At 35.4% G+C, this 27,683-nt stretch overlaps 1 protein-coding gene across 1 annotated transcript in view; it reads left to right on the top strand.

The window, feature by feature from the left end:
• The window catches only part of CSMD1 (CUB and Sushi multiple domains 1), a 1,092,711-nt gene that overhangs the window by 686,484 nt on the left and 378,544 nt on the right, over positions 1-27,683 (top strand). The window contains exons 6-7 of the mRNA XM_068183622.1: positions 3,540-3,652; positions 16,674-16,751. Coding sequence (XP_068039723.1) covers positions 3,540-3,652; positions 16,674-16,751 — 191 coding nt within the window. The remainder of the gene's footprint in view (positions 1-3,539; positions 3,653-16,673; positions 16,752-27,683) is intronic.

Here is a 27,683-nt window from a genome sequence, read left to right as displayed (position 1 = left end):
CTTTGAGCAACCTGGTTTAGTGAAAGATGTCCTTGCCTATGGCAGGTGGCTGCAAGCAGATCATCTTTAAGGTCCCTTCCAACCCAAACCATTATATGATTCCAAGATCCCATTATTTTCTGTTGTTTTAAACTTAAATGTTTTAAACTTAAACTCTTAAGCAGAAATTGATATGAAATGCCAGTGTTTAATTTACTAATATGGACATAACCAAACTGCTTGTTTTCTGTAAATATTCAACTAATATATAAAGGTAGCATGTGACAGTAAAGGCTGCACTGAGTAGGAGGAAGCACATGCGGTAACACCAGCACATATATGGGCTCTTATTTATAAATTGTGGTACATGATGCACCTCTCAGCTGGTCAAACTCAGAGGAAATTGTTATTTGTGGGACTAGGAGGGATCGTTCCATCTGGAGAATGTCACCCTGGGAATCTGTTGAGCAGTAGTGTCCAGCCTCTCTATTGGTGAATGAGAGCAGCTAAGTTGAAAGCACATCCTCTGGCCACGGACTTGTATTTTGTATACCAGAATAGCAAATGAACATGTGTTTTGGCACCCCTCCCCCACATTGTATCTTTTGTTGTAGGTATAATATTCTGGTTTGTAGGACTAGAATCCAACTCTCTTTGACATTACTGATTTTTACTTTTCTCTGAGGAACACACACATAATGTTATTATTTGTTTTTCATTTTAATATTTACTGTGCTATGGAAATAATTTATTTGTCTCCTATTCCATGATTTAAAAAAATAGAAAAAAAACAAAAAACACCTAGAGATAAGTAAGAAGGAAAAAACCCCAGTTTCATATAATACGTCAGCTTCTGTGTGAGGTACAGATCTGCCTGCTGTATCAATTCAGGTGATGATCTGCTACTTTCATCAGTAACCATGCCCACCTCTCTCTTGCATACACAGCTTTGGTTGCCCATCCTTCAGAAATTCCACAAAAATTATCAATTAACATGTAAAGAGGAATTTTATTCTGTATCCACAAACTTTTGGATCTGCCATACCTGGAAACTGAAATTTTCAATAAGAAGTCCCATCTACGCAAGATGAATGCTATAGAGTGAAGTGCTTTGTATAGGGGTTTCACTTTTGATGTCCACATGTCATCCACAGGATTCCCAGCTAACGCTCCCAGATTGTGTTGGGTTTTTTAAAATTTGTGTACTATAATGAAGAGGTTTTGAAAACGTTACAGAAAAAAACCCACCACTGTGCCGTATAACCGTATACTGGTTATAACTTTCTTCCAAGATCCACTAAGATTTTTTCCCTTTCTCACTTTCTCCAACTAAAACACAAACAGCATTGCTGTTAAAGAACATATTCCTATTGAGAGTTCAGTATGAAAGAAATTTTGCAACCAAATTAGAGCTCGGCTAAAATAGGTTGTGTTAAATACTCTCTCATTTTCATTTTCATATTATGTTTCTTAGTATTATGGGGAGATTTGAGACTGTTTAGAACCTTCAAGAGTTCACATAGACATAAAAATATCTTACATATTGTGTCAGGGAAATATCTGTTTGTTATATATGTAACTGTTTAATAGATATGTAACTAAGGAAAGATCTGCTCTGAACATGCTTTTATAATGATGTTAATTTTATCTTTTATTAACATACAATGTAATTTATATTACAATTTAATATTTCAGCCTAGAGTTTTGCCAGCTTTGAAATTCAGAGCTCTGGATATACTAACTAGAATGTTGCTACTTGTATATTTCTTTTTTAAAATAAAACCAACACCTAAAACAGTGTTTCTAGAACGTAACTTTATGTACTTGGAGAAATGAATTATCAGTTCAGTGATATGAACTACAGCCTATGTATAGTAAAAACTTTTAGATTTATCATACATTTTGACAATAGCTAAGAGGTACTAGCAAAGATATATTCTGTATTCCATATATGGTTTTGTTTTTTCTTTTCCTTTTAGTTATATCTCAGTACTTTGTACAGGTACATCCTAATTCTAAGTAGATTTGAAACAGAAAAGGCCAGTTTGTAATTACGAATATTTAGAGTGGTGCTCTAAAATTGTCTAAAGTGTGTCTGAAAGAATATATAAAGCATAAAAGTCCAACTGAATGAGATATAGAAATGTATAGGTCTGAATATTGTAATGAACACCATTTAAGAACTGTTGAATGCCACGTTTAAAATGAAGTGTGTAAGTCTTCTCATAAAAGACCAACTTTTTTTTCAATCAAAACTGTTTTTAAGTAGGATTTGGGTTTTCCTTATATTATTAACAAGTAGATAAAGAAAATGAGATTATAAATCAAAATGAAATTTCTCTGATAGTTTGCATGTCATAAATAGAAAAAACTAATCCATTAAGAATCTCTGTATTTCAATATATTGGTCTTGTTCTACTGCTAAAAAAAAAAAAAAAGGATTCAGCCATGGTTCTATACATTATTTCTAATGTGATGAATTTCATATTAATCTGGAATATTTAATGAAACTCTGGTATCTCATACTGTGATGAAAAAAAAGGCATCTATTTCACTATAGTGATTAATTTTGGAGGGAGATTAAATCCCATTTCAGTTTGGTTATTTTTTAGCTCCAAAAATATGTACTGTGTCTATTTTAGTACTGGCAAATCTACCCTCACACAGATGATATCTTCTCTGAGAATTTCTGACATTCATCAGTTTGACTTCTGTTTTAAGTAATCAGCATTTATGAAAAGGAAAAACTTAATTTTGTGTAGTTCTCCAGAGTTATTCAGGGAAAAAAAAAAAAAAGGTAAAATTTGAAATCTGGAGCATGGTCATGCAAAACAAAAAAAAAGTTTACCATCTGGTAAGCTAAGACATGAATTTACATCATATTAGGTTCTCTGTGGTAGCTACTCCATTAACAAATGGTGCAGTGTAATGTATGACAATGGAATAATCCAGTGTGGTCCAAGGCCCTGTTGCCTGTATTAGAAACATTCTTTATGCACTTTCTTCATATCCACTGTTGTGCTTCGACTTCTGGATTTTTTTATTAAATGTGGATTGGACTTAATATACACAAAATCAGTTCTACTAGCATAGTTGTGTACCTATAACTTACCACCCAAACTTAAAATTAGATAGTGTCCTTAATCCATAACCCTTTTTAAACCCTTCTTAATACTTCCTTATTTGATTTCCTGTAAGGTAACTACCACAGCAGGGAGTCAGATGATCAGACCTTGTCATAACTGAATAGGCTTATTTTCTGCTGAATATTTTGACACATACATGCACACCTACCCTTATGTACACACACTCACAAGACTGGTTTTCTTCTTTAATTAATGAAAAAATAGTTTGGAAATGCAAGTTTTAATCATAAAATGGATAGTTACAATGAGAAGAAATCCCCTCATATTTCTCTCAGCATAATAGTTACTTAACTAGTAATACATTGAGATTAGATGACAGTGAATCATTGTGATCTAATATATTTTGAGGTTTGGGAGGCATTTCTCTTTTAACACACGAATTTTTTTAATATTAGATTTTTTTTCTTTTTCCAGGTTGAGTGGTATGAATCTACCTTCTCCAGTTATCAGCAGTAAGAACTGGTTACGACTCCATTTTACGTCTGATAGTAATCACCGACGGAAGGGATTTAATGCTCAGTTTCAAGGTAGGAAACCTATAAAAGCACGCCTAGAAAGCCCTTTACCTTTAAGCATCAGTAAAGTGGTGGTGGAATTTCATAATTATGTTTAAATATCACAGTCACAGTAAAAAGCTGGCTCTTTTTATTACTACGTTACTATCGCTCTTACTCTGAATATCAGTTTTCTTTGTGTGATCAGATGTCTCTAGGGATTTACTTTTGGAAAAAGTATGTGTGTTTCACAGTGCAGTCTGCTCTAAATATGTATCTGCTTGCTCACTTTTTTTCATAATAAATTTCATTGCAGTCTGATCTTTGCTTTAAAAGCATTCCTGGAATGCAACTTGCAGAAAGACAATTCCACACAAAGGCAGGCTTCTATCTAAACATTGTCTTTCTTCATTATTCAAAATCTAACTCTTATCCAGAAGCTACATTCATCATTTGGAAATTTGACTCAACCATAGTATAGTACAGATTAGATTTCAGGCTCCTGCATATATTTGCATATACAACTGCAAAAGAAGACAAGAGGATGTCAGTGTTGCTGTCATTTCTACTTATGTTCATGTAGACACTTTTTAAAATGCAATTTTATTGATTTTTGTACTTTATAAATCATTACTCAAGATGAAAGACATGGTAGTTATATTGAAAATAGGAAAGTTTCTTAATTTATCTGTGCTTTAAAATTCTGTACTTACATATGCTGTTTCAACCCTTTTACCCTCCTACAACATCAAATCCTTTAGGAATTTAGACACTTGTGTTTTTTTCCTGAAGCTGTGGGACCTCTGTCATTTTTGAAATGCCAAATACATTGCAAGAACTGTAGGTTTCTGGTGACTACAGCAAGCATATGCAACAAAAGCATTTAATCTAAACAGTTCTTTTAGTTTTAAAAATATTTGAAATATTTCAGAAAAAAAATCAGAAATTTAATTTCATTTTGGTAACTCAGCATAAGTATGTGATCCTTTGCACTAACAACTTTTTTTGTTTTGAAAGTTTACCAAGGATGCATATATAATACCACTGCTGGGTACTATGCATGCAAATGCACTGCTTATGTTAAGTCTGTGTCTTAAGTCTGTTAATTGGGAACCATAAAAACATTGTGATTTATCCTACTGATGCACCAGAAAACTATGAATCAGCAGAATACAAGGAGGAAATTTGTGATGATGTAACATACCCTGGAAAATAGTTTTTGTTCTTTTTCAATATATTTTATCTCTAGAAAAATACTCATCAAGTAGTTAAAACTTTTGGGAACTATCTGAGGAGATCATTATTTCAGATGTGTCTCTCTTGATCTGCATAATATATCAGATATCGGGTATAAGTGTGAACTTCCTTGATGTAGAATATACCTTAAATGACATGTGGAAGTATCTTATTGCAATTCAAATTCTTACAATCACAGAAATTTCCTTTCCTAATTTAAAACATTCTTATGAATTGCAGGTTTCTAAATCTTACTGTATTTAATACAAAGATTTCTGAATTTCATACATTACATATCTATCTTATCAAAAACATAAACTGTGTTAAAACATAGGATAAAGATTTCAAGACCCATAGGATGAAAATTCATAGGGATATAAAAATCAGGTTAATCTAACAGCTTCATTAAGTCCTTTTTATTACACAGCATAGGTGTGTAGTATTATGTGTGTATTTGAAAACTAAGCAGAACTAACAATATTTTCAGCTAGAGTAATCTAGTAGCACCACAAATTGCACAACAGCAGAGGTTGGAAGAGCCCTCTGGAGCTCATCTAGCCCATGTCATTCTCAAAGAAGGGTAACCTAAAGCAAGGTGCCCAGGACTGTGTCAGGTTTGTTATGAATATCTCCAAGATTAGAGACTCTGCAGCCTCTCTGGGTAACCAGTGCCAGTGTTTTCCCTCAGAATAAAAAGATTTTCGATTTTTTGTAAGTAGGTATTCCTGAGTTTCAATTTGTGCTTATTGCTTCCCATCTTGTCAATGGATATCATTATGAAGACTCTGGCTCCACCTTCTTTACACCCTCACATTCACACCAATAAGATCCACCCTTGATCCCCCCAAGCTTTCTCTTCTCCAGGCTAAAATGTCTCAGCTTTTTGAGCTTCTCCCTTATGTTTTTGTTTTCAGAAACTTATTTCTGCTAAAATTCAAAAGCCTTGACATATATTTCCATCTTAGGTACTTCTCTCAAGTTAAATTATTATTTGAACTGATCATGAAACAAAAAAAACTCCATGAAAACTAAATCTTCTGATATACACGACCTTGTTTTCAGCCACAAAACCTAGCAGTGAAATAATGCCTCCAATGTCTGATCGTCTTCAGACACAATCCTTGTATTTGTCCTCTGGGCAAATCCTGCATTGCAGGCTGTATGACTCTGAGTCCTCCAAGAAACATTTTGCTTACGCGCAGCTATTCCCAATACTTTAAACAGACTGTTTCAAAATAAACACATGTAGTTGGGATTGATGTGTTGATATATTGAGCTATCCTGTCTTTGAGACATGTGAAGTAAATATGCAGACTTTTTAATGTAACCATTTAACACTCACTTTACTAACAGATTACCAGACCAAAACACTCACTTTACTAACTAACCTCATTACCAGACCAAAATGAAGGAATCTTTGTGATTGTTCTAATTTCCCAGAAAGTCTAAATCTCGAGCAGCTATCCTCAGTGCATTTGGGACTCAACTTTCTAATGTTATTTAGACTGCTTTCTCCTGTTGCTGCTTGCTAGAAAGAATAGCCCTTTAAGGTCAGTCTGTGCTGTCTCATTGTGACTGCTTGCTTGGTTCATTCATGTGTGTGTGTGGTGAAGATGTATAATTGTGCTGCACAATAGTCTATTGTTTCAGGAAAATAGAAAAGTAATTTTAATTGCAGTCCTTAGATATTAAATGAAAGCAGCCTTTATGTTTTGCCAGATAGTAAGTTATTGTGCTTTAGAGTCCTTACATGGATTTTTCATGGTAGCTGTCAGGTGTAAATGCTGTTCACAAAACAAAATCACAAGCTATTCCTCAAAAAGGGGTAGCTTCTCCTTTTGCAGATAACATCATAAAGACTGTGGTGGGTTGATGTTGGCTGGATGCCAGGTGCCCACCATATCAGTCATTCTCTCCTCCACCTCACCAGGACAAGTGAGAGAAAATGTATTGAGATAAGGACAGCAAAGTATCACTTGCCAGTTACTGTCATAGGCAAAACAGGCTCAACCCTCAAATAATCTCACTCCTGGCTGCTATTAACGCTGCAGAGTGAATTTTTTTCCTTCTTAAATATCTTATCCCATTGCTGATGCACTCAACCTTGGCCAGTGGCAGGCCAGTGGAACCATCTGGTTTTGGTCCTATAAGACATGAGGGAAGCTTCTGGCAGCTCTTCACAGAAGCCACCCCTGCAGCACCTCTACCCCCCCACAAAAAGCTGCCACTCAATACACAAATATATTTTTGACATACTTATATTTTTAATATAAATCTATTAAAATTTATTTGTTTTGATCTCTTGTGCCAACTTAATCCATTCCTTTTCCTGATGTTGGTTCCTTCCCTAAATACTCCATAATTAGCCTTGTGCAATACAAAAATGCTCTTCCCTTTTACTCCACAATGAGGCTTGTATCCCTGAGCAGGGCCCCTTCTAGGTCTCTGAAGTGACTAGAGAGCTCCTAGAGTGAGCCGTGCCCCAGCCCCTGGGGCTGGATCTCACCAGGGACAGCCCTGGGAAGACTGGGGTAGAGGTTGAGTCTCTGTGTTGGTTCCCCCATTAGCCAAGGACCCTCTGTGTTTCTTCTGCACCTGTGGTGATGGACCTAGGGTGGTTGCAGAAAGGCCAGGGAGAGGTGGCATTTGTCTCACCTATCCACCACCATGTCCCTGTGTTCCTCTGCATGTGCACAAGTGAGTTTTTTATTGCCTCACTGTCCTGGCTGCAGAGGGGGCAGGCCCTACACCTTTGTGGGCAGGGCCAGGTTGCTGTTCTATACCAGCTATATCATTGGTGGTGGGGTGATTTTGGGGGCCAGAAAAGGTTGAGTGCATCCCCAGAAGCACCCAATTCTGCCTCCCCATTGGGGAGGTTGTTGGGATCAGCTCTGTTGGGATCATCCTCTGCTGCTGGTGCTACACATCCCTGTCCCGTTTCTCTGGGTCATGGCTTGGAGATATGGTAAAGCCACTGTTTCTCCAAGCCATGATGCCAAAAAAAGCGGGAGCGCTGTGTTGTGGAGTCAAAACCCCAGCAGACCCAGAGCGGTGCAGAGCCAGTGCCAGAAACAGCCATGCAGAATCAAGTCCAGCTTCTGAACTGGCGGCATGGCGTGACACAGACAATCTGGCTTTCAAGGGTTTTGTTGTGGCGTGTTTGGGGGGACCCTCTGGGGTGTCCCTGGGGACCCCCCAGGCTGTGAGTTCGCTGGTAGCAGCAGGCAGGCAAGGAGACTCCACACGGCTTCTGAGGGTGCTCATTAGATGAGGGTTTATTGGGGGTCCTACCCCCGGGAGGCAGCATGGTTTCTGAGGGAGAGGGGGGGAAAGGGGAGTGAGGGGGGAAAGGGGAGAGGGAGAGAGGGGCTGAGAGGGCACCGGCCAGGAGAGCCAGGGAAGAGAGAGAGAGCGTGCCGTCCCCCCGGCACGCTGAACAGGGAGATTCAAAGTGGGCACGGAACAGATTGGGCCAGTGGGATTACAGACACAGGATACTGCAGGGGAGGATTACAGGCCTAGAATAAACCATACATTTTCGAGGGGTGAGACAGAGCATACCATTTAACTGAAATGTAACACCACAGGGTTTGTCTGCCATAGTTATCCATTGTCTTAGGCTCAGGGACAGGGAGAATCAACCAGAGGAAGAGGACACCATCTTGTCTTTGTCCTGGGGGCTACGTGGATGTGACCTATGGAAAACGTCCACCATCCCATCTTTGTCCTGGCAGCCACATGGAACTGTGTCAAAGTTGTGAACTCCTGTAGTGTGTAAAACACCTTTTTTTTATACTGTGGTTATTGATATTGTTGTTGTTACTGTGTGTTCCTTATTCCATGGCTTTTATTTCTTTTTGTTATCTCAATCTGTAGTCTCTGTCTTTATCTTTCTCTTACTGGAAAGGGTGAGGGGAAAGGGAGAGGTTTATTTGGAGTTTCAGTTCCATCTAGTTTTAAATCCCCACACTAACCTAGCTCATCTAACAGTGTCACTGGCTTTCTGAAAGCAAGTCAGTATGGGAGGCAGCATAACACACCTCTTTGAGGAACAGTGGGATAAGAAAATTTTTTTCTTTTCCTAGTAAGAATTCTGATTATCAGACTTTTTATATAGTTAGCATACAGATCCTCTTTTCCCCTCATATCAAATTAACATCATGTTTATTATTATCTTACCATAGCTATATTATTGCTATAATTTGGCCTTTTCCAGTCAGCCAAAACTAATACTAACAAGCAGTCAATTTAATTTTCTTTTCTTTGTTTGGTCTTTGATCAGGTAAACAGAATTATTATAATTTATTTCATTAAAAATGTTGGAACTACCAATTGGATATAAAACTATGCATTATTAATTTGTTCAGCAATTGTTTCAGATCTTTGTAGCTTGAATTTTTAGCAATATTTAATGCCCCATTTTTAACATGGTCAAGAAAAACAGCTTACTGGTATAAAAAAAATTAGCACTGTACTAGTATAGCACATCTTAATGCATCAAGTAAATATAGTTTTAAAGTACTTGGCAAGCTGAATTTATAAAAAAAAATTGTAGTGTAAAAATGAATCCACATTTCCGCCTTGTTCCTTGGTGGCATTGCCATGGGGGGAAAGACGTTACAGTCATTCAGTTATGAACGTCTTTTTTTTTTTTTTTAAGTCCTCTACCCTCACCTATGCTAACACATGAATTCCCTTTGCATATTCAGTGGGAGTTGCAGAGCATATGATTTGTCTTATGCCAGTGCTTCATAAATGCGTAAATTTCCCAGAGGTGAATTATCCTTAACAGGCTAACTAAGAGATGAAAACCTGGCACTTCCCAGAAACAAAGCTTGTCAATGTACACAGAATGATTTAAAAGGTGTCATAAAGAATTCCCTGCTTCTTTGCCTATTTACAGCATGTACAGTATGCCTGTTTACCTTTTGCTTATTGCCAGAACAATAGAAGGGTTTTTAAAAATATTTTTTTGTTTTCTTTTTAGGAGGAAAGAGCCCCACAATACCTTTAGCAAGACAGCTAAAACTGATCTTCTTAAGTTAAATATTTCTTTCAAAATTACTAGAAATAGAACAGAATAAGAAAGCTCCCAAAGTAAAACATGATTAATGGCTATGTTTACTTTTTTACTTTTGGAGTAACTCGGGCCTCTGTTGCAGAGCATTTCAAATAAAGTATTCTGGTTTTGGCAAGTTTTCAGAGAGGTTCAAGAAGTTATTAGGTATTTTGATAATTATGTACCACAAGTTATCTATCTATTGCGTTTAACTCATTCAGTAATTCAGGATTTAACAAACAGATAATCCTGAAGTCAAACAATGACTATAATACAGGCTGCTGAAATAAATGTATGATAATGGAAAACCATGAGTGAAATAATGTAAATCAACTTGCAATTTTAATTCTTTCTATGAATTTTCATAATTCACAAAGTCTGCCTATAAATGCCTGTCCTTTCTACATATTCTTTAAATCCTAGAAGTGATGTTTTAAATAAGTGAAAATAATTTGCAGTGTTTCCTTGATGCATGGTACTTTTAGTCAGGGATTTAATTTAGAATTGTTACTTAGAGTAAATTTAGAAAGAAAATTAGTAAAAGCAATTGATAACATCAAGAGCCAGAAAAACCTGCTATTTTCTAGCTCTTAAGTGATGCTGAGTAGACTTAAATGGTCCTGAGACAAAAAATTTATATTTTGTTAAATTTTATTTTCAAGAGAGTAAACCAGTCTTGATATGAAAACATCAACAAGGAGATAATCCACCATCTTTCTTGACCATTCTTTTCTGTGGTTTCTAGAACCACTTATGTAGTACAGTACTGCCACAGTAATACTTCTTTCTTAAGTGTCTAGTATAATGTTGCTAAAAAGGCTCAGACATAGTTGTCTCATGATATCAGCGCTAAGAAGATGCCAATTTAGTAACAGCCATTCAGACTTCAGCCATTGTTTGGCATGGTGTTACCTACACAGAAGTTAAGAGTATTCAAAAAACTATGGTTGAAGTGGCATTCAAACAAGGAATTAAGTGTTTCTCATTTTATGATTTATTTTTAGAGATAGTTCCTACACACTACTACCCAGTGTGTTCTGCAACTCTGTATATTCATAGACTAAATTATATTGATACAATTTTCCAGAACTATGGAGAATATCTGCATTCACTGAAGACTTGATGCCTGTTTGACTTGTTTTATTATGATATATCAGACATTGAAAGCACAAAGTAGCTAAGGCAGTCCATCAGGGCAAGGGGCCAGCTAGGAGACATAGAGAAGGTTAATGGAAAACAAATGACTGTGCTTCTTTTTAAACCTGCGAAACCTGTGTCAGCTTATACAAATAGAATGAGAAAGATTTGTGTAAAAATCTATTGTGACACCAATTTATCTTGATGCCATTTATTCACTAGTGCTGCATGCAGAGATTTCCAGCACAGGGAGCAGGTGGAAGGTCTGATAGTACTTTGCTGAATTGATGGAACAAGGAAGCCAGCTGATCATGAACCTACAGCTTTTACAGGTAGCCATATAGGAGAGACATTTGTGCCTGCTGTGAAGCTCTCCAGAGTTATAATACTGATTAGTAGGGAGGGTTTTGAAAGCTGTTAGAGACAGAAACACTGGTAGAGTGTGTTAGATGGAATACTCTTCAGGCAAGGAATAAAGTGAAAAGGGATGGACTATTCCAATGAGCTGGTTTAAACTAGAGATCCTATGGAAGTCTGTGATGCTTCTGCAAAAAGTCAAGCGGGCAGCTGAGAGGAAAAGCTTCTTAGGGTGCTCCCGGGTTATTGAATGTGGGATCTTGTTTTATCAACAAAATGATTATAGAATTCCCTTCATAAACTGAAGTGAATAATAAGATTGAGAAGGATTGCTTTTTTCTTATTCTCATAAATACTAAGCTTTTAGAAAGAATTCGTAGTACAACAGGCCATAGTGAAGCAGAAGAAAACCTAGAAACAGATAATGAACTGTTTACTGATCCCACATGACTTTGAGTAATAAGAAAGAAAAGCTTAATTCACAAGTATAATCTGGAGAGAACATTGATGCTGCCAAATGTGAAACTGTAGGTTATTTATTTCAGGGCCTAAGGTACTGGTACTATTCTCATAATGATGTCTTTGGGGAGAATGTGGAAAGATTAAGCACCAGGACAAAGCAAACAGAGCACTGAAGTGGACTCTTCAATCTGAATTAAGAAAACACTTGGTTTTACAACAGGATTACTCAGATTGAAGAAAATCATAACAGTGAAACTAAAGCAAAAGGAAATTGATTAATTCTTCACTGTACTGAGATAAATTCGCTAAGTTCCTTCAAGAATAATCTTATGAATGTTCTTGCAAACACATCACTTTTTTACTGAACCCTGCAAAATATTTAAAGCCAAGTGTAAGTCTTTGTACAACATATGTATCATACGTTAAAAATACTGAAAATATTTGGGTTCTTCCTGTACTGTAACAAAACCAGAGAACCATTCAAATACCTCTAGATATATTCCTTATAGTGACATAGAGCTTCAGTCTGGACAGGACAGGTGCTTCTTGTGATCACCAGATACTGGGGAATATGCTGTTTCTCTTCACCTTCAAATATCTGTACTTAGGAAATATCTGCAGTGAAGGGCAGCCAAGAGCTGACTCAGCAGAGCAGCAGCAGAGCAGCTTGAGGAAGTACCAACAGATGATGTCAGAATATTTTAGCTTTGAGTGGTAGCCAGCATTTGAGATCTTGGAGGTTATTTCATGCAGGAAGAAAAATCAGCAAGACACTCATGTATTTGGGTAATTGGGGAAAAACATATGTCACCGAAGTTTGGGGTAAAATGTAGTTTCTTCACATATGTTCAAATATGTCAGAAACTAAGAGCTGCATGAAAATCACAGTAGATTTGAATGAAGATTTACACCTAAAAGTTTTACTTTCATGAGCCATTCAGATAAGACCAGGCATATATTCCTTCCATGGCTTAGTTTATTTCAGCTGTAGCAAAGAAAAAAGGAATACCACTGGTGCTTTCCAGTAGTCTGATAAGATTGTCGCGGACTTCCAGCACTCAGATCTCTGCCCTATTCCCTGAATAAATAACTCATCTCCAAAAGACTCTTGAAGCTATGATGAACAGAAAAGGTGCAGTGAGCTAATTCAGTAAGCTTAAGTGAATGTTTAAGTGAAGCCAGAAGAAGGCTATGCAGATTTTTAAAACTAATCACTTTAAAGATTGAAAATGTTGTTAAATTCTGATATTATTAATATAAACCCATTCCTCTTTTTGTGCTGTTAAATGTAAAATCATCTTTGAAATCAGGAAAAACTTTCTAATGAAGGTGCAATGAGGAAGTTACAGAGAAGTGTCTCAGAAAAGTTATTCAAATGGGACTTAAATAGTTATAAAATGTCCAAATTACAGTATTTCTTTTACTTACAGGAGGAGATGAACTGCTTCACTCGAACCACAGTGTGCAGTAGTCTCTGTTTCTTTTTCAAATGTTGAATAGTTTTTATTTTAGGGACTATGCTTGCTTAATACCTTTTAAAACTACAATAAAACACCATATAGGGCACATGCGAAAACTTACACACTGAAGTAAAAAGAGGCAAAAGTTTTCTTTTTATAAATCAAACTACTATCCTATTTAACCTCTTGGATCCATATGTCTTCCAGATAACTACATTTGGCTGTTAAAGTTTTCCAGGCATAAAGACTCTTTCCACCTAATGTTAACTGTCTAAAATGTAGGGATCTAGCTTCAGCAAGTATTGTATGTTTCTGTTATGTTTCATGGAGAGAAAAAGGCATCTTCAGAGGAGGATTCATTGTGTCTATCTTAGAAGGGGATGAATCACCCCCTTGAGTGAGCTATTTCTCTTTATAAAATATAGATTTAGACGACTAATCTTATGTTTTGTGCATCCCCTCCCTAATGTCCTTTCAGTAAGATATAGAATGCCTTTTTCTTGACATCAGAAAAAAATCCAAGGATAGAAACTGCAGGACCCGTTTCAGTGCATGACAGTCAAAAAGCTTTTCATATATCAAGTCAAAACCTCTTGTTTCTATTTGTGATCTCTGTATTTCAAATAAAGCTCATGAGTATAATTTTTCCTCATTCACATGAAGTGTGCTTCAAATATGTATAACAAATGCCCTTAAGAGTGAAATGTTACAAGGAATTTGAGTGATGATTGTAATTTTTACTCTAAAATAGTGTCAGAGCACAAAGAGAAGAAGAAGAATATAGTTCTTTTTTTCTGTCCATTGCCTAATAACTCAATGTTTTTATTACTCATCCATATAAGCAATATGGGTTCTGAATCATCAAAGAATTGCTCACATGTTTTACATAGCACAGATATTAATAAATTGAGAAAATCATGCTGGCAGAGGGGCCACAACTCCAGACAATATCCCAAATATTCTCAGCAAGAACTATGTTGTTCATTTCCCATTAAACATGGAATACTTTTAACAGACTTGTTACACAGCCTGAAAAACTGAACATAAGGTGGCACTTGATGGAGAATTTCGTACCTAAGTCTGGAAACTAATCCAAATAAAACCATATCCATGAGTTTGCCCTTCCAAAAGGCCTTGGGGATAATATTGTCTGCACTGATGTTTCTGTATGATGTACAGTTCCTGCCTTAGAAGAAAACACCACACTGCTATCATAACCATTTCATACTATTCAGCTGATATTGTGTTTCAATCATCTTTCATCATTTGAACACCTGTTTTCCGCATTTAGGCATGAATGACTGCACTTGCACATAGCACAGAATGTACTTTCTGCAGTTCTTGCTCAATTTCAGTAGTCAAGAAAAGCCACCTGATGTAAACTCTGATGTTACAATACAGAAATAAAGACAATGGAATCATGAACTTAAAGCAATATTTAAAGATAACTTGTTTTCTACCACTTCACTTCTTAGAAATATTTGCATACAGATCAGTGCATATTGTAGTAATTATAAAATTTATACCATTTATACCATGTAATGACAGAAAGTATAACTTACATTCTGTGGTATGAATTTATTTACTGTGAGCTACTAATTACTGCCATATAAGAAATGTTTGAGCGTTGGAATCCTGGATGCTGAGAATTTTAGACTTTTTGTGCTGAAAGGCACAGACCCACAAGAGAAAACTGCATTTGACCTCAGGCTGTGGAGGAGATTTTAAAAATTGATTGATAGTACTGGGATTACTTGGTATGTAGTTGGTTAGAAGTCTGTAATATCACAGAGTGGAAAACTTAGAGTTTGGGGTTTTAGAATATAGAAATAAATACGAAGCAAGATGGAGGTTTTAGGGTGGAGACAGGTTTTTCATCTTTACCTTCTTCTTTCTTCTTCTTCATGGGTTTGGATGATGTTTTGTGATTGGACAGAAAGGTCCACATTGTGGGTTTCAAGGGATCAGTTATTGGCTTGAAAGGGAAAATAATCTAGGTGCTCTTTCTTAATTGAGTATTTTAGTTTTAAAAGACCTTGTAACAAGAGCTAGTTAGCCATTTTGTGCCTTGCTAATGAAAAGCTGCTGAACTCATGGTTGTGAGACTGTTTCATTGATAAGAAAAATAAACACCTGAGTCCGAACTTGGAATGCCATCTCAAGTGCCTTCAATCCCGACCTCGAGATATTTGAGTTGAATTCTTTTTTCTGTTTTTATCTTGGATAAATAAATGCATTTTGAAATTATTAGCCCCTGCAAGATCTAGGAAAAAAAAGTTTTTAATATGAATCAGGGAAGGATTACAAGTTTTTGTAATTTTTGGTAACTGAAATGCATCTTGATGTTGTCATTAGCATTCTGGTACAGAGTCATTCACCAGCTATTTTGCAATTTCTATTGTTTTTTGACACAATAGTTTTGAATTGTTCATTCTTGTTCCACAATTATTTTCTACATCTGATTTTACTTTCCATTCCTCAACTTGTTCCCACAGAACTAATTAATATCCTGTGAAGGTGTCCTATATTTCTATCCTTTTCTCTTACCATTACAATAAAATTCTACCCTGTGTCTTCCTTAATGTATAGATGCACTGCTGTCTTCTCATGTCTCTTCCTACTTGGCTCCTGATCCCACCTATGGTGCCCAAACTACTTAATAGGGATAGGCTGGGAGTTTATCAGCCATTCAGCTGACTAAACAGAGAAAAAAGATATTAAACCTCTGATGCATCTGTTCTTTCTCACAAAACTTTGCCCCTGTGAGAGCTCTTACTCTCTTTCTTCTTTCTAATTCAGTTGAAATTGCCCTGTAGATTCAAAAGGGTTTAGGTGAGCCAAATAATATATCACACTGTGTTAATCTCACTGGGAAACAGAACTAAAAACATGTCTCCTGATGAAAAGTGAATCAAACAAAAGCAGGTGTGAATACCACATTGAAAGCTTGTAGTCTTTGAATATGTGTAGATAATGTTCTGTATATTCTAGGTAAGAAATATTTTTTTTTATGTTTAAGATTTTCTTATATGGAATGGCAAATACAGGAAATCCATACCTGTAATTAGGACAGGCTGGTCTTTTCTTTGAACATAAAGAAACTTGAATTCAAAATATTGTTAATCCTAATAATATCTGTTTAAAATAGACATGGTTGTATTTTTGTAAAAAAAAAATAAAACCAAAAATTTATTTGGGTTATCACTGAAGCTGCAGTTATTTCAGTCTGCTGTAGGTTTCCTATATAGCTTTGCATTATTTTAATGCATGATTTTGCAGCTGTATGTCCTTTTAATGAGGTTTAATAATGAATTAATTTCTCTTTGTTTTCTTGTCTTCTCAGTAAAAAAAGCAATTGAACTGAAATCAAGAGGAGTCAAGATGCTGCCCAGCAAAGACAGCAACCACAAAAATTCTGTCTGTAAGTTGTTTATACCCTTATTTGTAGTAACTGCATATATCTTCTGGAATTCTTGTAAATATACAAATCAAAGAGAGAGATGTTGGGATGCTGTGGTCATAAAATGGTTATTATGCTTTCAATTTTCACTGAATCAGAACCCCACTTATATATTGTACTGAGGGTGGAGAGCAGAATATGGTGATCTAAACTCTGAAAAATATGGTATGTAGAAACCCCACTGCATTTTATATATCACAGTATTTTTGTAAATTGGATTATTTAAAATTCAGAGACACATGGCAAGTTAGGAAATCCAGGCAAAACAGTACCATATAGACTTCATCAGTTTAGTACTGGGGACAATGAAGGCATCTGAGAATTTTCTGTATCTAAATTTATACTTTGTGATCTTTTTTCTTCCCCTCATTCAATATCACAGCTAAATTCTTTCCTCATCTTGCCACACTGTCTGGTGTCCACCTCCTTCTAGTCTTGCACAGCAGGGGTTAAGAACTGATGTAGTTCCCAGCTTCTCAAGAAGATGGAGGTCATAACATCAACTTTCCCTTATTGCATGCACAGTGCACTCTGGAATGACATCTGTTTGGTCCCTTTACACCTGTGTAAAGTGTAAAGCTAAAATCAAAATGCTACCTATGAGACTATGAGGTTGTTAGTTTTTTGAGCATCGCTTTCTCTGAACTGGCAATCTGACTAATATCCTGAGAGCTCTTTCTCCATTAATTAGGCCAGCCTTGAATTGAGAAAAAGAGGATATTTTTGAATTTTGAAAGCTGAGAACCCCTTAGCCTCCCCTCCCAAGAAAAAAACCCAAACCAAAAAAGCCAGAGGTTAGGCCAGCATTAACACAGAACTCATTAAAAGTGTTAATGTAATGGCTAAGATGTATTCAGTTAAATTAATTCCTCATGTAATGTAATAACAGTGAACTCAATGAAGCAAAACCTATGATGTGTTTGCCTCATGTGTAATCTGCGAGTGCAGAGAGAATAAGTGTCTTGAAAGCTGATGTCTAGAGGATATGTTTTTTTCTCTGTGTTTCTGTCATGCATTGTTTAATGCAAAGTGAGTTTTTGGTATGCTCACTGGAACAAAAGAGGCATGACAATTTTCTGCTTTAAATATTGCACATTGATGGTGTGGCACTCAATAGGATTTTTTTATGCAAGGCGTAGCAGAAAAAGTTGATCCATCTCTTTGGTGTCTGTATCTGAATGGGTGATTATTTCATTATTTATAAGTAATTTCTGGGAGCTGTGTGATCTCTGCTTATGGTCTCAGAGTACATGCTGTCAAACAGCAAATGTAGTTACAGAATGTGGAAGTAAGACAGGCTATGGAAGAAATTATTATATGGTAGTCTGTTGTTTACCTCAAATGAAACTTGTATTTTTTCTTTGTGTTTTAACCTATAAAACATTATTATCATGTCTGACTTTCCAATATAAATATAAGAAGTGCATTGTTATTATTACCATTGCTTTCAAATATATAAATCTTTTAAAAATTATAAGATTAAAATACAATAAGTTGGATTCAACTGTATTTCGATGCTCTTTCTGATGTAAGCTTTAAATATTTAACCATTTATCTTACCTGTACTTATGCAGACAGAAAAGATAATAACTGGGGGTTTGGCTCCAGAGAAGTTATAAGAATGGATATCATAATTTGATGCCAATTAGAATAGTTTTTTTAAAAGATACAATTTATACCAACACCTCTCACTATTTTTGTATGTTAGATCTTTTTAATAGTCTCCCTTTATAAAGCAGAAAGCTTAGTTTTGGCTTTTTGGCTTATGGGGGGTAAATGGAATGCAAATATCATCACGACAAATGCTGTGAGAGCATATCCTGTGCATCCCAGGACCTGCAGCTTTCCCACAGCTCTTCCTCCCAAGCAGAAACTGCAAGCAGCTGGTTCAAAAGGCATTTCACACCAGTCTTTTTAGATTTATGTAGAAAATGTTACCAGTGTTACCAATGATAATAACATTACTGATAATTCCTCGTGGAATGCAGAATGGTATTTCAGTATTTCAGTCGTGTACAGTCATAGCTCGCTTTCCTCCTTTTGGACCTGCCTGGATTCCGGGATGCTTTCTTTCAAATCTGCCATCCTTTATAAAGAGTCAGGCAGCAAAGCATGGCTTTCAGATGAAGGTGCCTCTATATTGGAACGAAAATTCATTATATATTGTAGCATTCTGGAGGGAAACAAGAGGGCTTTGCTGTTGCTTGTTGTTTTTCTTTGGGTTTTATGTGGGATATTTGGCAGTGTTTTTAGTTGGTTTTGGGGGATTTTTTTGTTTGTTTGTTTTCATGGGGTTGGGTTGGGTTTTTTATGGGTTTTTTTGTTTGGTAGGTGGTTTTTTTTTTTGTTTGTTTGTGGGTTGGTGGGGTTTTCTTGTGGTTTTTTTAATTTGGTTTTGTTTTGGTTTGTTTTTTCATCTTTGGTACACCCAAAGGAAACATGTCAAGTTAGCTTTTTGCCAGATAGTCCTGATAGGCAGTATCCTTTAACAGTGAGCCAGATGCAGTTGAATTGTGATTAAATTATTCAAAGAAATGGGAAAAGGATGGGAAAGATAAGTGAAGTAAAATATGATCCTGGTTCATCCATACCTTGCACTTGGGAAAGGTGTGAAAGAGTAAACTGGGCAAAGGCACATGGGACAGGCAGTTTTCATGGCTCTAAGTGCTTGAGCTGTCACAAGCACTGGCCAAATCCAGTCAGTATATTTACCTTTGGTCATCTGAAGCTGATCTCTCAGAGGAGCAAGGGCAGAGTTGTATTTTATGAAACTGCTTAGAGAAAGCAATTCCAATTACATCTGTTGGTGTCTATCTGATTAGTTGCCTCCCCTCTTTTGTTATCATTCCGATATATATGCTATATTCCCAAAGATCCATCTTGCTGTCATCAGTCATTCTAAAATGAAAACCTGCAGATTCTGTGTCCCTAATAGCTTTGGCCTTTTCTAAAACTGCTATGACTATAGTTTGCATCACGACTGATTAAATAAAGTTCTTATTGCTGTCTCTTGTATGAGTATTTTCATGGCATGATTTCTGTCCAGCAAATCTGTCAGAGGGTGATTATCATCTCTAAACATCTTGAGCATTACCTCTACAGCAGAGAGTTTGTGCCTGAGAATCCTGTACATCCAAGAGGAGAGCCCAAATGAAGCGAGCTGCAAGGACAGACTAAAATTTGGCAGCCATAGTCCTTATAAAGGTCTCATTTTTTATTCAGATAGAAGAGCCTTGTATTTTATCTCTTACAGTCTACATACCAGGCAGTTACTGCTAATCATGCTATGTGCAAAGGATAACAAGTGAATATAGGTCTTCAGGACACCAGTTCACAGAATATTGGGAAAGCAGGGCCATAACTGCAGACCTGCTAATTGGCACCTCTGCAGATCTTTGTGTCTTCTGCAGCCCAGAAACAGAGAAGGGCTAGGAGAGAAGACTGCCCCAGAAGCCCCTAGTGCCACCACCCTCCTGCTGAAGCCACAGGGCAGCCTCACAATTCCATACCTCCTCACCAGCAGGAGGACAGAGACCAGGAATGCATCAAGCTCACAGTAAATGCCAAGGAAGTTCAGTGAGGTGAGGCACATCATATCAGGTGAAAACTGCAAATGATTATGCAGTTTATGTAGTGTGTGCAAATCTGCCAGTGTAGTGATGCTAGAAGGGGAAGGCAGCAGTGAGAATGATGTGCCTGGGAGAGCTGATTTCCTGAGTTTGCTCATGTCAAAATGCAGCGTGGTGAGTCACTTGCCATGTGACACAGCAAATTGCAGGGAATGTCCACAGTCTGAGACAATGACAGAAATTAGCAGACAGAGTCATTCTTTTAAAAATGTGGCATTCATATTGAACAATGTCAGCATTTCGTAGTAATTACTGAATATTGAGTGACCTAACTTCACTGTGCAAAATAGTGCGTGTGAATGATTGTGTTTTACGAAGTGCAAATTTTGCAATTATTCACTAAGTAAAAAACTTATACTTCACAAAAGCAATTTCAGGTTTCTGTAGTATTATTTGAAAATATATTTTAGGATACTAGGAAAACCCATATTAAGTACTTTGAAGATCATGATTTTAGTGTAAAATTAATGCATCCTCTGAAACTTGAGTTACAGAGTTTAACTAAACAGTTCTTCACCCTGAATATGATAAAAAGAGCTACTTTACAACAATTATTTTTGTGATGTAGAGCCAAAGAGCAAATGAGTTTACAGACTAAGTATTGATTGGTTGCAGCACATTAAGTTCAATTAATGGCAAATGCTCTTGAAACTATAGTGATTAATACCAAAATGGGATTACATTGCTAATTCTGTGTAAGAAAGAATGACAGCAGTCATTATTTATTTTGTTGTTGGGTAACTGAGAAAAAATGGCTTAGGACATTGTAACATAAAGTTAAAAATTTTAGGATGAAAATTTGTTGCTTACCAATACATTCCTCAAATTTTAAATAAACTGAAAATTTCATCTTCTTGATGTTTGACTACTGGTAAATGTATTTCGACAGAAGCAATATGGAGACTAGTAAAATTTTGTTCTTCATTTAATGAAAGAGTATTTTCCTAAGAAGGACAATATTGGACTAAATAGTTGCATTTAATAGCACAATTTTCTGGCTGTTTTGTTCTTATACCTTAGCAAAAATCAATTTATATAAGTATTTTATATTTTGATCAATAGATCAATACCTAGAAATCAGTTGCAAACCAATGTGCAATCAACTTATTGCATATGACAACTGCTGAAGGTCATGACAAGTTTCAGATATAAAAGGAAAAATTATTGCTACTTACTACATTTTAAAAATGAAATTTATATCTTCTCTTGATATAAATAACAATTTCTGATTATTATATTCAAATTTAAGTTATCTTATAAATTTTTTCCAAAAAAATATCTTATTATTTAATAATTTTTAGTATATTTTTCCAAAATTATTTTAGGATCACTGAAAACCTATGTAAGAGTTCCATATTATTAATTTCAAAATGCACATGTCACAGAAAAATTTCCACTAAAAATTCTGGGGGTTTTTTTGTGCTTGTATTGTGTTGAGTCTTCACACGTGAAAAACCATTTCTTACTGAATTTTGGTCTTACATGCTATATATTACATGCTGTGTCAGAATCAAATAACGATAAAAATACTGTTAAATATTCATTGTTCTGATTGATGTCAGTTTCAAATTTAAAAAAATTCCAACTATACAACATCAAATCTCTCTCATTCTTTAAAATTATGCTGTAATCTACATTAATTTACATTAATTAAATGCAACATCTCATGCTTGCATTAATTTAAGAAACTTTGTATCAGTGATGGGATTGATCACCAATAAACATGATACAAAACAAGCTACCCAAGTAATTGCAGACAGTTGATATCAAAAGATCCTACGTTTGGGTATTGTATGCTTAAATGCTCTCAATATTCAATCTATTTTTTGCTTTGAATATTTAAAATATTATGAGAAACTGTATTTAAAAAACAGTTATAGAAACAAAATACAAACACTACGATAAAGTAGAGAGACCTTATCATTTTTTTTTAAAGAAATCTGTTGGAAGGTAGATTTGTTCTGCAGAATTCCAAAGGCCTGTGCCCTTTCAAGAAGAATGAATTTTGAAAGCACTGGAGAAATACATGTAACATAAATCTCTCTTTTTAATTGGTTTCTCTGCCAGCTAACACAAATAAAGCAGATAGGAAAATGTTGGCATCTTTTAGGCTCTTATTCTGGGGCACTCAGTAGTGTTTGCAGGTGTTTTGAACAAGACTGTGGGGTGTTGTTCTGACACTCAGCTAATCAGCTTGCTGTAGGTTCCAAAAAAAAAAAAAAAAAAAAAAAGCAGAGACAAGAGAAGAATGCCAGTATATCAAGAGACAGACTTTACTAATTTTTTGGAAGGAAAACTCACTAGCATTGCATTTTATAGTGTTATCTGCTTTGTGTCCTTTAAAAAGAGAAATTCCTAATTGTGGAAATTAGTATTTCCATTTACAAATCTACTGCATTTCAAAGACTGATGTTTCCCAGTCTCTTCATGAAGCATTGCAACACAAGAGTGAAAACCGACAGGCTTCATCTGTAGCTCTTTTCAGACCATTAGTGAGCATCTCTTCAGCATTTTCTGTGTTCAGTAGCAGATATATCCTTTCATGAGGAAAATGGAGGCTTTTGAAAGACATACATTTAAGACTGAGATTCTTCAGGGGAAGACTGTTGAGTTCTAAGATCGATATGAAGGTGCCTCTTCGTCTCTAGTTTCTGTAGGAGTTCTCTCTGAAGAACTCAGTGTTGTCAGGGGATGTTACTCTGTGCTTACGTGTTGTATTGTGTTATATTAATTTACAGGCACTGAAATGATTCTCATTTTTAAGTGTCCTCACGGTATCATGAGCTCTCCAGCCTTTTCAAGCATGAAAGCTATTTTTCATTTGTCCAAATCTCACAGCTTGAAAAAGAGAGCATTTTTTTCAAATTTTCATTTATGTTGTGCATGTCTTCAAATGACAGAAAGGATTGTTTATAACTTACTAATGTAGTACTTATCAGGTTAGGAAACACAAGGCTTAAGTATCTAAGATTCTGTGGGCCTAGCCTGTCTGCCAATATCCAATTTTATTTCAAAAAGTCTTTTTACAGAAATACTTGAGCACATGTTCATTGTTCAATTAAAGAAAAGAGGGAAGTAACGTTTAAAACACTGGCACTTTCATACAACAGGTGAAGGGATAGATCATGGAATATCTAAAATTAAAATGTCTTTGTTATATATGTCTATGTATACCTACTTACACACGTACATACATACATATAATTGTAAATAATGCATAATACTTAATATTGCATTAGACCATTTACCACATACCTAGTAAAAGATTAATGACTCTATTTCCCCTTGTTTCCGAGTATTATGGTATGAAATTGGGCAGTAGTAAAAATAACTGCAGCATTAACCTTTGTTTATAAAGCATTAATAAAATAGGAAGGCTAATTACCCTGATATACTTTGTCCTATCATAGAGTGAAATAGTGCAGAGTTTCCCAAGTTACAGAGTTTGGGATTTTCAGAGAAGATTAGTATCCCTATGCAATGAAATTCTTCTACAATGCTATTTCACTATATTGTATAAATGGCTTCATAAATCAGATTACTAAATTATACTTGGTGCTTCTAAATAAGCCCCCATCACGGCAGGAGTTTAAATATCTTTTAAAATACTATGCAAAAATCTTGCTGAGAAAAGAACTACTGCCTAAATATATTTGTGAAAAAAGTATCCCTTATAGCTACAAACAAAACAAGGTGCTTCATCAATTATTTAATACATAATCTGCATATATAATTTGTAAAGTAACCAGAAGAAAGCTTCTATTAAAATATGTAAAACAAGGTGTAATCTGATTGAATTATGGATGGTTAAAATGAATTGTTATCCAGCTAGGAAGCAGAAACTGCCATTAACTAATTTTCATATACAATTATAGAACATTACTGATTATTCAAAATGAATGTTCATACTGTAGGCCAAACTGACATTTAATTCTGTTATTTTCAAAGTCAAAGGCTTAAAAATAAGCAACTTGCTTTCAGCAATTACAATTCTATATAAATTAAATATTCATGCAAAATATAAATATATACTTTAATACTTTTATATAATTTCCTTGGCTAAAGTTCTACATACAGCTCTGTTAAAAATATAGATGTGGGCAGTAAATAGGCTGGCAAAATGAAGTCTGTGTAGATTCAAATAATGTAATTAAATTATGAAGGTATTCAGAATTTGTGGATGGGTGAATTCAGATTTCTAGAACATAAAAAACATGGAAAAAGCTTTAATTAAAGAAAGAAGTATGACACTGGTCTATGCAGTGAAGCTATGCTGCAGAAAACAGACACTCTTAAGTCCTTTGGAAGAATCAGAGACTTCCCACCTCCTGCAAGATTTACACTTTCTGCAGAGGCTCATACTGAACTTGTGTATGTGTAGAGATCCTGGTCTTCTAAATCCTCGTTGTGGGAGAATATCTTCAGAATTTGATAAAAGGTCTTTGACTATTTTCTTTTTTTGGAATATGTTATCTATATTAGAAAACACTTTGGAAAATAATTTCACTGTGTTGGTGCAGTATCTCACTGCCTGTTTTTAGCCTGTCACACTGGAATGTGTCTATTCCTACAGCTCTTTGGAGCAGAACTGCGAAGGACCAGTGTCATATATGTTTGGAACAGGGAAGTTTCGTTCAGTGACAGCTAATTTATGAGCTTCAGAGCAGTTTATGTCCACTACTCCTTCTTCACCTGGAAAAAGGGAAGTAAAATTTTATACAATACTGTATATTAATTTCTTTAATAATGTTCATTTGGGAGCTTGAAATATTTTTGGAATGGGAACAAACACAACAAGAAGGAATTTAAATGGAAATAAATACATTGACTTACTTTTTGCAGGAAAGGACTAGCTGCTAGCAGGAGAGGATTATTCAGCATATATTCTGCCACTGAAATCAGTAGAACAAATTGTTCTTAAACAAACAACAAGCAAGCAATAAGGTTACTCAGCTACTTATTAAAAAAAAAAAAAAAAGATGCAAAGAAAAATCCTGAAAAATCCTGAAGTGTCTGGCTGTTTTCTGGTTTACGTTGGCATACTTGAAAGAGAAGGGACTGTAGGTGTGGGGCTCTGGCTCATATGTATGCTTCTAACATACAAGCCATCTGAACTCTGGTAAGAGTGACAAGATCAATTTTTCATATATCAAAGTTTTAAGTTTTAATACCCACGATGTTTTAATACACATGTTAGCTTTAATACACATGATGGCATCAGGAAATAAATTTATCACAAAGTCCACATAGTTTCTGATAATACAAGCACTTATTTGATTTTGGTCTTCACTGTCACAGTATTTTCTGCTTCAGGATTCTAACATGAAAGAGGTTCTCTTGCATAAGCAAAAGAAATATGCCAAAAAAAAAAAATATGCATATCTTCCCTAGTTTAATGCTTTTGAACTGAACTATGAAGCTCAATGCCTCTGCTAGAGGAGCTATAAAGTCAGTGAATTAACAAATTAACAAGAGCAAAACAGCTGTCTCCTCTAAGCCAGCATTTTATGTGGCATATATTATTTTATTCAAGAAGCAACTTTTTATTGACATATAAGCTTTTCTTTCATGTGTTTGAAATCATATGGTAAACCTGGTTTGTACTGAGAAGTAAGTTCCTTTCTCAATTCTACCAGACCTGGTTTTCAGTAGTCTGCAAATGCATCTGCAGTCCAGAACATCAGAGGCTAAAATGAAAAGCACTTATATTGAGATTAAAATTACAGCATGAAGCACTACCACCTGCTTGTATATTACTCTGTTGTATCTATGGAATATACTAAAAACTTAATCCACAATTTAAAGTATGAATGTTCAAAAGCACTTAGAAACAATAAATGATAGTGTAGTCCTGGTGTAGTCCTCAAGGAGAAGTGCTAACATGTAAGATGGGCTTGGTTTGACGGAGAATGAGACATTTTGGAGAAGCAGAGCTTGAATCCCACACTACTGTTGTTATAAAAAACTGATAATGCCCTCAGTTTTAGTCAGGTTTACTAGAAAATTTGTTTTTTCTGTTTTTCAGTCTTTTAGTTCTTATTCTTATTTTTCAGTCTAAGTTCTTATTCAAGAAGCCAATGCTTCTTGTCTTACTGTATGTACTGCATTTTAGTTTTGTTCAGAGCAGCTCATATGATGCTGTGTTTCATATTTGGGACCAAAATAATGTTGATAAAACATCAGAGTTGTGGCTGTCATTGAAGTGTTTATGCAGTGTCAGGTTTTTTCTAGCTGTCTCACTCTTTCTTTTTCATTCTTTTTTTTTCCCCTTTCTTTTGAAATTCTGTCATTACTTTCAAACTGTGTGACTGTTGCCATTTAATTCCAAATCTTGTTCCCCCTGCATTTGAATCAGGCACTGGGTTCCCACTAGGAAGGTCTGGAAGGAAAAGAGTAGATGACTGTGCAAGGAAAGATTAGCTCTCTGGATATTAATTGATCGCTAGAAGTGGAGAGTTCTACAGGCACATCACACTTCAGAGTCTTAGGTTTTGTTACATTTGGTGTGTATTTGGGATGTATTGCTTAAACTTGTTTATTTCAATCATCTTGAATTACTGTTTTCCAAAGGACTCCTATTTGGCCATTTTTAGTAGATGATGGAAGAGCAAAACACACATCTTTGACATAAAGGTCACTTTTGCAACAAATACAAGTTTTGAAGGTGGTGCTAATACATTCTCATGGAAAAACTGATTTTTTTTTTTTTAGTGTGGAGATCTGTGTTTTCTTTGTGGCTCTCTCAAAAGTGAATGAGATGAATGAACAATTATTTCAATTTAATACCATTAAAACAAGAATAAAGAAATCCAAAGCAGATGCCTAAAAAAGAAAATTTAAGCCCCAACTGCCTCTGTTTGATAGTTATGTATAAGTGAAAGAAAAAATTTAAAAAATACATTTCTGAGCAACTTTTAAACAATTGAAAACATCAACTCTGCACAGAATATTGCCAGTAATATTTACCTGTTCTTTATTCCTGTTTTGCCATCCACTGAAGTCCTTCCCCTAAAATACATATTTAGACATTACTACTTCAATCTTTGCAATCAATCTTCAATCAATGCAACCTCACTGATGATCTGAAATATTCCCAATGACTGAGATATTCAGGATGAGTGTCACAGACATTTATCAGCTAAAGGCATGGGAACTCAAAATACACCTTTTGAGGGAACCAATAAAGCAAATATATAGAATATAAGGAATAAAGAATATATAAGGATAAAGCATCTATATAGAATATAAGGAAAAACTGCTAATT

This window comes from Anomalospiza imberbis, chromosome 3, assembly GCF_031753505.1.
Source record: "Anomalospiza imberbis isolate Cuckoo-Finch-1a 21T00152 chromosome 3, ASM3175350v1, whole genome shotgun sequence".
NCBI classification, from domain to species: domain Eukaryota; kingdom Metazoa; phylum Chordata; class Aves; order Passeriformes; family Viduidae; genus Anomalospiza; species Anomalospiza imberbis.
This window is presented reverse-complemented; position numbering and strand designations above follow the sequence as displayed.